At 43.6% G+C, this 12,816-nt stretch overlaps 1 protein-coding gene across 1 annotated transcript in view; it reads left to right on the top strand.

The window, feature by feature from the left end:
- The first annotated feature begins 413 nt into the window (after positions 1-413).
- The window catches only part of FREM2 (FRAS1 related extracellular matrix 2), a 185,972-nt gene continuing 173,569 nt past the window's right edge, over positions 414-12,816 (top strand). Inside the window, exons 1-2 of the mRNA XM_003270299.4 lie at positions 414-5,589; positions 10,772-10,861. Of these exons, the coding sequence (XP_003270347.2) occupies positions 414-5,589; positions 10,772-10,861 (5,266 nt within the window). The remainder of the gene's footprint in view (positions 5,590-10,771; positions 10,862-12,816) is intronic.

Raw genomic sequence — 12,816 nt, 5'->3', positions numbered from 1 at the left:
CCTCCAAGAGCTGATTGGCAGAAATTACCACCCAACCCTCAGCTCCGCGCCTCCTTCCCCGACCAACGATTGGCCTCCCGGGAGGAGTGAGGGGGTGAGAGGGGAGGGATTTCCCTCAAAGCCCAGGGCCCGGGACCTGGAAAGTAGAAGCGGAGGATTCAATTCTCCGCGCGACTGAGTCGCTAGCGGCGGCGCTGGACGGGCTGGGAAGGGCTTCGGCTCCTCGGCTGCGGCTCCAGCCCGGACGGCGCCGCGCAACTTTGCCATCCTTCTGGCCCGGCCCCGGCTACAGGAGGGCCCCGCGGGCAGCGCGCGGAGTTCCCGGCACTTCCCGGCGGTGTCTCTTGTTGCCTGCGGGGGAACTGACTTCGCGTGCCCTCGGGCTGACCTGTCCGAGCCTGAACACCCGGACCATGCACGCAGCTGAGACTCCCGGCTTATCCTCGCGCTGGACGGGCAACTCCAGCAGCTTCCAACCGGGACCGCCACCGCCGCGCCGGCTGCTGCTGCTGCTGCTGCTGCTTCTCCTGTCACTGGTAAGCCGCGTCCCAGCACAGCCCGCTGCCTTCGGCAGGGCGTTGCTGTCCCCTGGTCTCGCGGGGGCTGCAGGGGTCCCTGCTGAGGAGGCCATAGTGCTGGCGAACCGCGGACTCCGGGTGCCTTTCGGCCGTGAAGTCTGGCTGGATCCCCTGCATGACCTGGTGTTGCAGGTGCAGCCCGGGGACCGCTGCGCGGTTTCGGTACTAGACAACGACGCACTGGCCCAGCGACCGGGCCGCCTGAGTCCCAAGCGCTTCCCGTGCGAGTTTGGCCCCGGCGAGGTGCGCTACTCTCACCTGGGCGCGCGCAGCCCGTCTCGGGACCGCGTCCGGCTGCAGCTGCGCTATGACGCGCCCGGAGGGGCGGTAGTGCTACCACTGGTACTGGAGGCGGAGGTGGTCTTCACCCAGCTGGAGGTTGTGACTCGGAACTTGCCTCTGGTCGTGGAAGAACTGCTGGGGACCAGCAATGCCCTGGACGCGCGGAGCCTGGAGTTCGCCTACCAGCCCGAGACAGAGGAGTGCCGCGTGGGCATCCTGTCCGGCTTGGGCGCGCTGCCTCGCTATGGAGAACTCCTCCACTACCCGCAGGTCCCTGGAGGAGCCAGAGAGGGAGGCGCCCCGGAGCCTCTCCTGATGGACTGCAAAGCTTTCCAGGAACTAGGCGTGCGCTATCGCCACACAGCCGCCAGTCGCTCACCAAACAGGGACTGGATGCCCATGGTGGTGGAGCTGCGTTCACGAAGGGCACCTGTGGGCAGCCCTGCTTTGAAACGCGAGCACTTCCAGGTTCTGGTGAGGATCCGAGGAGGGGCCGAGAACACTGCACCCAAGCCCAGTTTCGTGGCCATGATGATGATGGAGGTGGACCAGTTTGTATTGACGGCCCTGACCCCAGACATGCTGGCAGCCGAGGATGCTGAGTCTCCCCCTGACCTGTTGATCTTCAACCTTACCTCTCCATTCCAGCCTGGCCAGGGTTACTTGGTGAGCACCGATGACCGCAGCCTGCCCCTTTCCTCCTTCACTCAGAGGGATCTGCGGCTCCTGAAGATTGCCTACCAGCCCCCCTCTGAAGACTCCGACCAGGAGCGCCTCTTTGAACTGGAACTGGAGGTCGTGGATCTAGAAGGAGCAGCTTCAGACCCTTTTGCCTTCATGGTAGTGGTGAAGCCCATGAACACAATGGCTCCGGTGGTCACCCGGAATACCGGTCTTATTCTCTATGAGGGTCAGTCTCGGCCCCTCACAGGCCCTGCAGGCAGTGGTCCGCAAAACTTGGTCATCAGCGATGAGGATGACCTAGAAGCAGTGCGGCTAGAGGTGGTGGCTGGGCTCCGGCATGGTCATCTTGTCATTCCGGGTGCTTCCAGTGGCAGCTCTGCTCCCAAGAGCTTTACAGTGGCTGAGCTGGCAGCCGGCCAGGTGGTCTACCAGCATGATGATAAAGACGGCTCGCTGAGCGACAACCTGGTGCTTCGCATGGTGGATGGAGGAGGCAGACACCAGGTACAGTTTCTGTTCCCCATCACCTTAGTGCCTGTGGATGACCAGCCACCTGTTCTCAATGCCAACACGGGGCTGACACTGGCAGAGGGTGAAACAGTGCCCATTCCGCCCCTTTCCCTGAGTGCAACTGACATGGATTCAGATGATTCACTGCTGCTTTTTGTGCTGGAGTCACCCTTCTTAACTACGGGGCATCTACTTCTCCGCCAAACTCACCCTCCCCATGAGAAGCAGGAGCTTCTCAGAGGCCTTTGGAGGAAGGAGGGAGCATTTTATGAGCGAACAGTGACAGAGTGGCAGCAGCAGGACATAACAGAGGGCAGGCTGTTCTATAGACACTCTGGGCCCCATAGTCCTAGGCCAGTCACAGACCAGTTCACATTTAGAGTCCAGGATAACCATGACCCTCCTAATCAGTCCGGGCTACAACGGTTTGTGATACGTATCCATCCTGTGGATCGCCTCCCTCCGGAGCTGGGCAGTGGCTGTCCCCTTCGTATGATGGTACAGGAATCCCAGCTGACACTACTGAGGAAGAAGTGGCTGCGCTACACTGACCTAGACACAGATGACCGAGAACTACGTTACACAGTGACTCAGCCCCCCACAGACACAGACGAAAACCACCTGCCAGCCCCACTGGGTACCTTGGTCTTGACTGATAACCCCTCAGTTGTGGTGACCCATTTTACCCAAGCCCAGATCAACCATCATAAAATTGCTTACAGACCCCCGGTTCAAGAACTGGGCGTGGCTACTCGAGTGGCCCAGTTCCAGTTCCAGGTGGAAGACCGAGCTGGGAATGTGGCTCCAGGCACCTTTACCCTTTACTTGCAGCCCGTGGACAACCAGCCACCTGAGATCCTCAACACTGGCTTCACTATTCAGGAGAAGGGTCAGCACATCCTGAGTGAGACAGAGTTGCACGTGAATGATGTAGACACTGATGTTGCTCATATCTCTTTCACTGTCACTCAGGCACCCAAACATGGCCACATGAGAGTGTCTGGACAGATCCTGCATGTAGGTGGTCTCTTCCACTTGGAGGACATAAAACAGGGCCGAGTTTCCTATGCCCATAATGGGGACAAGTCCCTGACTGATAGCTGCTCTTTGGAAGTCAGCGACAGACATCATGTGGTGCCCATCACTCTCAGAGTGAATGTCCGGCCAGTGGACGATGAAGTGCCAGTACTGAGCCATCCTACTGGCACTCTGGAGTCCTATCTAGATGTCTTAGAAAATGGGGCTACTGAAATCACTGCCAATGTTATTAAGGGGACCAATGAGGAAACTGATGACTTGATGTTGACTTTCCTCTTGGAAGATCCACCTTTGTATGGGGAAATCTTGGTCAATGGCATTCCAGCAGAGCAGTTTACTCAAAGGGACATCTTGGAGGGCTCTGTTGTATATACCCACACCAGTGGTGAGATAGGTCTATTGCCTAAAGCGGATTCTTTTAACCTGAGTCTGTCAGATATGTCTCAAGAATGGAGAATTGGTGGCAATACTATCCAAGGAGTTACTATATGGGTGACCATCCTGCCTGTTGATAGCCAGGCCCCAGAAATCTCTGTAAGTGAACAGTTGATAGTAATGGAAGGTGATAAAAGTGTTATAACATCAATGCATATAAGTGCTGAAGATATTGACTCCCTGAATGATGACATCTTGTGCACTATAGTTATTCAACCTACTTCAGGTTATGTTGAAAACATTTCTCCAGCACCAGGCTCTGAGAAATCAAGAGCAGGGATTGCCATAAGTGCTTTCAATTTGAAAGATCTCAGGCAGGGCCACATAAACTATGTCCAGAGTGTCCATAAAGGGGTGGAACCTGTGGAGGACCGATTTATATTTCGTTGTTCTGATGGCATTAACTTTTCAGAGAGACAGTTCTTCCCCATTGTAATCATTCCCACCAACGATGAACAGCCAGAGATGTTTATGAGAGAATTTATGGTGATGGAAGGCATGAGTCTGGTAATTGATACACCCATTCTCAATGCTGCTGATGCTGATGTTCCCCTGGATGATTTAACTTTCACTATTACCCAGTTCCCCACTCATGGTCACATCATGAATCAGCTGATAAATGGCACGGTTTTGGTCGAAAGTTTCACCTTGGACCAGATCATAGAGAGTTCCAGCATTATTTATGAGCATGATGACTCTGAGACCCAGGAAGATAGTTTTGTGATTAAACTAACAGATGGGAAGCACTCTGTGGAAAAGATGGTCCTCATTATAGTTATCCCTGTTGATGATGAGACGCCCAGAATGACTATCAATAATGGACTAGAAATAGAAATTGGGGATACCAAGATTATCAACAACAAAATATTAATGGCAACAGATTTAGATTCAGAAGACAAATCTTTGGTTTATATTATTCATTATGGGCCAGGACATGGCTTATTACAGAGACGAAAACCTACTGGTGCCTTTGAAAATATCACACTGGGCATGAATTTTACCCAGGATGAAGTAGACAGAAACTTAATTCAGTATGTCCATTTGGGGCGAGAGGGCATTCGGGACCTAATTAAATTTGACGTGACTGATGGAATAAATCCCCTCATAGATCGTTACTTTTATGTGTCCATCGGGAGCATTGACATTGTCTTCCCTGATGTGATAAGTAAGGGAGTGTCCTTGAAAGAAGGTGGCAAGGTCACACTCACAACAGACCTACTAAGCACTAGTGACTTGAACAGCCCTGATGAAAACTTGGTTTTTACCATCACCAGGGCTCCCATGCGAGGTCACCTGGAGTGCACAGATCAGCCTGGAGTGTCCATCACATCTTTCACTCAGCTGCAACTGGCTGGAAACAAAATCTACTACATCCACACAGCTGATGATGAAGTGAAAATGGACAGTTTTGAGTTTGAAGTCACCGATGGACGTAACCCTGTCTTTCGGACATTCCGTATCTCCATTAGCGATGTGGACAATAAAAAGCCAGTGGTCACCATCCACAACCTGGTCATCAGTGAAGGTGAAAACAAGCTGATTACTCCTTTTGAGCTCACTGTTGAAGACAGAGATACTCCTGACAAGCTCCTGAAATTCACTATCACCCAGGTGCCTATTCATGGCCATCTCCTATTCAACAATACCAGACCTGTCATGGTTTTTACCAAGCAAGACTTGAATGAAAACTTAATCAGCTACAAACATGATGGCACCGAGTCAAGTGAAGATAGCTTCTCCTTCACAGTGACTGATGGCACCCATACAGACTTCTATGTTTTTCCTGATACGGTATTTGAAACAAGGAGACCCCAAGTAATGAAGATCCAGGTCTTGGCTGTTGACAACAGTGTCCCCCAAATCGCAGTGAATAAGGGAGCCTCTACACTTCGCACTCTAGTCACTGGCCACTTGGGGTTCATGATCACAAGCAAAATATTGAAAGTGGAGGACAGAGACAGCCTGCACATTTCTCTTAGGTTTATTGTGACAGAGGCCCCTCAACATGGATATCTCCTCAACCTGGACAAAGGCAACCACAGCATCGCTCAGTTCACACAAGGTATGTTTGATGTTTCTTTTCTTGGTTATCCTTGTTTCCTGAGAATATGGCTTCACTGAAAGCCTCACAAACAGAGCATCAAATTAGAGTCCAAGAGAAGGAAAGGAAACAAAGGGGATGGGGAGAATACAGGGACTCACTTCCCTGGGAGGACAGCACCCTTCTTGTCCTACCTCCCATCTCAGTGACCTTCATTAGAGGGAGTACTGATGTATTTTGAAAGTGGCAAGGATAGGCTGCCAAAGCAGGAGGCTAACTTTGGTGAATTAAAATTGAAGCAGGCTTTCCAATTCTGCTCCATTTGCCATGCCTATCCAACGCATCCTCTGTGTTGTATGCTGCAGGTGGTTCATGAAGCATTTTGGCACCTTAATGAAGGATGTGCTTTCTAAATACTGTTTATTCACATTGCTGTCATTATCAATTACCAAAAAAGCCTTCACACTTAGGTTACTTTGATTAAATTTTAGGAGCATTGCTCTGACACAGTTATGGTTGTTGGGAACTTTGTAACTAAAAGATTTGTTTACATTTATTTACTTTGTAGATTTAAAAAATTTTTAATAATATTTCATGACAGGCAAATACTCATCCAGAGACATAATTGATAAACACCTATCTAGAGTTATAACAATGATATGTACAGGGCATGCTACTAGGATATACATGAAAAAGGAAAGTGTACTTAAAGATGTATAAAATAACAATGTGTTCATCACCAAAATATACATCTAATTCATTATTAAGAACATGAAGATAGGTAAACAAGCTTAATAGTAGAAGGGGGAAATTATTTCATCATTGTGAACCTCTTCTCTCACCTGTTGCAAACACGGTAACAAAAAACATTTGCCTCAGGCACCTGCAGTCTTAGGCAACAGGGTTTTTCTAACCTGAATTTCCTTTGTGGGTGGACACAATCTGAGGCAGAAAGGACAAGTGTCCTATGCAGAGTTATTTAGTGAGGGAAGGGAGAAGCCCATTCATTATGCTGGCTTGGGAGTCAGGGCTCCGTTCTGTAGAACGTGCAACTTTCATTAGAGTGGGATTTGGGTTGCTTTCATGAAAATCTCACCATGTCAGAATGGACACTAGGTCTTTCCTATGTGGGATCCATGGGTAGAGATGGAGCTTAACCCCAGGGCATCCCAATGGGGGTGTTCTTTTCCTGCAACTGTGTTGTACTCTTAGATAACAAATGCTTTAATAAACATAGATGTAGCAAAATGCAGTGTTAAAGTGAACTACTTCTCAGTTTTAGGTGCTGGCAAATAGCTCCACACTCCAACCTCCTGATTCTTGGCTAAAAGCCTGAATGTCTCCCAGGGCCTGCAGGGACAGGAAAACCTCAAAGTGCCAAGTGTCATGCCAGACCAGTAGGAAACTTTTATGTGAAGGCTTTCTGAGGCTAGTGATGCCATGCTGTCTTACACTGGTTTATTTTCATGGAAAGGGAAGAGAATGAAAGGAATATATTAGATAATAGAAAATGGTTCTTCAAATTACTCCTCTGACCTGAAAAAGAAATCTGATTTAGAGATTTTTAAAAGGACTATTTTGATGAAGACAGGCAAATGATTTAATTTAACTTCTGTGGACTAAGTCCAACAGCTCACAATATTAGAATATTATTTCTGAAATTTTGAACTCAAAAAATTATGCTGTTTCATTATAGGCAGTTGTTCTGTCTCTTACTGACTTTGAGTCACCATGATTAATTTTTATCATCTTTGTAAATGTAGAGAAGTTATGCTTATTATGTGATGTGACTTTTTAAGAATTTTTAAGGAAAATTTCACATTCCAATACAAACCAAAATATTGACTAGGGAAGCTGTTGGTATTTAATCACACAGCACTCATTCGAACAAGTCAAGGCTAGAGTTTGATTCATAGCTGTTATTTATGGAGATTAGATAAGTGATTTAAAAAACGGAGAAAGCGCCATCAGAAAGCTACCATGGCTCTTCTTCCAGTAGGAGAAATGAAAGCAGTGCTTACAGTGAAGACTATGCAGTCATTTTATTTGTTTTTGTTTTTACTTTATCATGAAGGGATAAGATAAACCTATATTTTGATGGATTTTCAATGCGTTGAATTAGGTCAATTTGGCACAGGTGGCCAGAGAAGGTTATTCCTAAATTGATTGACTAAATGGTTCCTAGAAGAAAAAAATTAATTCCTTTCTAAAACTTATTAAATTGATGAAAAGTTAACAACGTATAATTAGGTAAATTATGGATATCATTTATTTATTTCAAACTTCACCTCTTTGCCAAGTTGCCCCCGCTCCCCCTAACCCAGATCTAAATTGCATGTCTCAAGTACCTGGATTTTTCTTCCCTACAATAAGTACATAATGATATATTCTGTGGGATAATTTATAAGTCAGTTTCAGGAAAGCAGAAATGTCTTCAAAGAGTTTGAACCATATGTGGTTGCCTGACATGTTAATGAACTTAGAATTAAAAACAAATAAACAAAAAAATCTCATGGAATAATTTTGTAGATAAACTGAAATAAATTTAATGTATATTTAACAACTAGAAGAAAGTCTAGATAATTCTTAGATATTTGCTTTAAAAAGATTACATTTTGGCTATTAGATTATATTGCTACTACTTTTGTGTCTTAAGAAAACTAGACGTTATATACATTTATATATACATAAACATATAACATGTGTGTTTATGTTATTTGTAGAGGTGCCTTTAGAATACCAGTATGATGGTGAAAGTCTTTACTTACTTTTTTTAGAGGCTCTTTTTGAACCATGAATTATTAATTAATTATATGAAAAATATGAAAGGTTTTAGTATGTTCCAGCTAATCAATAACACACGCCCTAACTTGGAGGGAAAATTGGGTACCAGAGTGCCATATAGTTGCATTTATGTTTTCTTTATCTGAAAAAAGAAAAGTTCTTAAAATTCTGTTTTGAAGTGAGGATTTATTTCAATGAAACTATCCCTTAACGATTACAATTTTGCTTAAGAAAACATTGATACAGATGCCGGGCATGCTAAACAGTGCCTTTTCTCCTAGTAGAGCCTTTAGATTTTCTTATGCAATTTGAAGGGGTGGAAACATTGGAAGAGGGTCTTCCCCACATGGCCAGAGGTCATGATTCTTGTGGTAAAGACGTGTAGTCGGCAGAGTTTATTGCATTTTTTTACTGGTAAAGTGAAGGTTATACAATTAAGAATTATAAGAGTAAACAGGCAAAGGGTTGTGTAGGGGCTTCAGTCCTTACCCTGGCAGAAATATCATAAATGCAAAGGTAGAGATACAAGTGTGATCTACCTACTCAGCCCTTTCATTTTAAATTGAGGAACGTTTGCACCTTTGCTACTGTAATATTCTAAGCAAAGAACTGTGGGAAGTTAAGATGGGAAAAAAAAAAATCCCAGAAGTTTTTGATCTACTGGGAAAGATAACCATACAGAAAGATAAAAGTGAAACTAGGCAGGAAGTGTGGAAAGTTATAGTAGAGTTAGAAACGTGGGGCCTGGCTCGGTGGCTCACACCTATAATCCTAGCACTTTGGGAGGCTGACATGGGAGGATTGCTTGAGGCCAGCCTGGGCAACATAGTGAGACCCCATCTCTATATTAACAATTTTGTTTTAAAAAAGAAATGAAGTGCTAAGGGAGAATCAAACGTCTTAGGCATGTTTTACCTCCAAATACCTCTGCTAGCAGGAAGGTACCAATAACTATAAAATCACATTTTCCTTCTGCAAGTGTTCCTAATAATGAGTCACCTTTTAAAACTTTATGAGCCAGGGTAGAGCACACATTTTACATCTATAAAGTGGAGCTATAGAAATTTGTGGTGTCATTGGTCCGTCCTAATGCCTTGCCTCACTTGAGATTAACATTTCATAAAGCCATTGTCTTCTTTATAAGCCTTTGAATTCCATAGCATGAACTTACTAGAGCTTTTAGGAGATGGAAAAACCGTAGAACACACACTAGACAGATAAATATTACCTATCATTGTCATAGCTATTTTTAGCCATGACCTTGACTTTAGGTAGTCGTAGAAACTCACTGATTGGCCCAGATCAATTAATAATCTATTATGAGTATCACAGAACAAAATGATTATTTCTATTATGTTGTATGTGTGGCATCATTAAGGAAAGGAACTGGTAAGATAGATGAATAAGTTTTAAAAATTGTGTCTTCGTAATGAGAACAAATGTATGCATGTGAATTTGATAAAGTAGGAAACAACATAAAGTACATTTCTGAGGCAATATAGCTTTCTGCTATGAATAAAGGTTTCCACTTTTTTTTTTTTCTTTTTGATACAGGGTCTCATTCTTTTGCCCAGACTAGAGTGCAGTGGTGCGACCTCAGCTCACTGCAACCTCCGCCTCCCAAGCTCAAGTGATTCTCCTGCCTCAGCCTCCCGAGTAGCTGGGATTACAGGCACGCACCACCACACCCGGCTAATTTTTAATAGAGACAGGGTTTCACCATGTTGACCAGGCTGGTCTCAAACTCCTGACCTCATATAATCCATCCACCTCAGCCTCCCAAAGTGCTGGGATTATAGGCATGAGCCACCATGTCCAGCCCATTTCCACTTCTATTAGATGTTTTTTGTTCTCAACAGGGAGTCATCAGTTATTTCAATGTATGTGATTTTTTGAAAATATCATCTAATTTTTTTCTCTCAAACTTTGGAGAGCTTAAAAAATAGCCCACTACAGCACAAAAAGTAAGAAAAGTTAGCCAGTGTTGGGGAGCAAAGCTCTGTCCTCTGCGGGCCAGTTCCCTACTGGGAGGCAAAGGATGTGATTTCAAGAGTGCCAGGAAATCTGCCATGCCTCAAAATATCTTCCTTTCCACCTGTCATGGTGCCTGACATTCCATATTTAGATAGTCATTCCTTTGGTGCATGAACATGCAAATGCCACTGGGGGGGCAACACCTTGCTATTATTATAAACTAACTCTTGCACTCTATTTATCTGTGTAAGGGATCAAGTTTCCATGGGACAGCTGAAATCTAGGGGCTTAGAGATCTGAGAAATAAGACAGCACTGTTTCTGTTAGGAGGTAAAAGGAATTTAAACATGTTTATAGGAAAACTAATAGCCAATAAAATTTACCATAATAAATCATCAATTTTACTCTGGTAATTAATCATCTTGTTTTTTTTGTTATTTTCTAGCTGACATTGATGACATGAAAATATGCTATGTCTTAAGAGAAGGGGCTAATGCCACAAGTGATATGTTCTATTTTGCAGTTGAAGATGGTGGTAAGTATTCCCCTCTCCTGGTAGTGACGGCAAGGAGAGAGATTTTTCTTGGTTGCTCTTTGATGACATTATTACAAGAAGTCTTTATCAAGTAACATTTCATGATCACCTAAATTTAACCTGGTATTTGCTGTAGACAATTTTATAATCTCACTATGACACAATCCTACTGTGTAATGGCTATAGATAAAAGTTCTAGTTATATCACTTTTGTCTTACTATTTGTAAAGCACTAAAGAGAGAGATCTGTATAAATAGGATCTCCGTGTCTAGTTGTTCAGATTACACCCTGCATGAGTTTGCCTACTTGAGTCAGTAAGAGGATGTTGGAATTCAGCTGCGGTTCCACTCATAGCCATGTGCTCACTGAGGTGTAGCTGCCCAAAGGAGCTGCTTTTTCCTGATTTGCTCATGGGTTCTGTGTGGACTAATACTGATGGAAAATGTGTTGCATTCACCAAGAAATCAGTAGTAAATTAATGTCTGTTTTATCTCACCAATCTCAGGACTTCTAATGATTTTCTTAGTTTGGGGGATTTTGTGACCTAGTCCAGCTAAAAATTTTTCTTGGTTAAGTGTGAAGAATACTTGAGAGTATAGGATATGACTTTTGAGCTAAGTCTCTTGGGCGATATTATTCTCATTACTCCCCCAGAACTGCCTGCTATTTATACTCCTTTCAGCTTTGGATCTCTTGTCTTCCTAACCCTGTGGATGAGGAGAAAAACTGGTCACTTTCAGATTGCTCATAAAGATGTTTTTGTTCTTGCATGTTTTCTTGGGAAGCAAAAGAACCTCCCCCAGTGCACGTGTTGTGTGAACAGGACACCAGAACTGAGGGTATATGGGAGAGAGAAGAGAGAGGGAGGAGAAAAATAATTCATACTCTGTTATCTGTTTCCTTATGATGCTTTTTAAAAATGGTACACTTTTATGTCGTCTATCTCAAAAAGACTGCATCTTACCCTCCATGTTTTTTGAAGCATTACATAGTATTTGTTTAAAATATCACTGGACACAACGTGATCACAGTTCTGAAAAATGTCAATTGTTGAGTGTGTGCCAGAGAGGCAAAAAAAATGTGTTAAGTTGGGTTCAACTGTTTGATTCCTACTATGAATCAGCGAGTCAATCATGTGAGTGCCTTTATTTTTTTTTGAGTAACCAAATCATAGTTTAGTATTCTACCTATTGATGAAAGGGATCTTAGCATAAAATAGAGTTCTAAAAAGGAAATCAACTCATAAAAAAAATCCTTCTTCTTGAATCTTGCTGCTCAAATGGGAAATTCTATTGTAACTAACTGTAGAGTGAGACCCTGAAATAATCCAAATCTGTGTAACGTATATCAACATTTAAGCATGAAATTATTGGTTTAAAACACCACGTTTATCTCTTAGGATGACTGAATAAACCTCAATAGAAAAAGTGTGACTTTCTGTAAAATTACCAAAAACAGTTTCAAATTCAATGGCTGCAATTACACTAAAATATTCTGTACTTTTTAATAAAATATTTTGCTTTTTTTGCTCATACACAAACACACACACATTATTTTACCTTACCTGGGTGGAATGGTAGCATTTACTTTAAAATTTTGGTCTCTATTCCAATTTTGGAAAGCATTCTATAGTATCATATTTCAAAATATTAAGTGAAGAATGACCAGCTGAAGGGGCTGGGTTTATGTTTGAATTTGCTGAAAATGTGGGAAGGCCTCTAAAGATTGTCTTTATAGAAGTAGGAACGTATCATTTTAGGAGTCTTTTTAGAGAGATAGTTTCATGTGAGAGATAAAAATTTCAGATTTTCTTTTTTACCCTCTTCCTCTTTACTGGCATAACATTACCTATGGAGCTCAGGCAGATTCTGGCAAGCTGTTGAATAGAATTTACTTTAATTCCCCTGATATAAGAAAACTATCCTTTGACAGAATAAACACAGAGACCTGCAAG

Source organism: Nomascus leucogenys, chromosome 9, assembly GCF_006542625.1.
Source record: "Nomascus leucogenys isolate Asia chromosome 9, Asia_NLE_v1, whole genome shotgun sequence".
Lineage (NCBI taxonomy): Eukaryota > Metazoa > Chordata > Mammalia > Primates > Hylobatidae > Nomascus > Nomascus leucogenys.
Note: the sequence above shows the minus strand (reverse complement) of the source record. Positions and strands in the feature narration are given on the sequence as shown.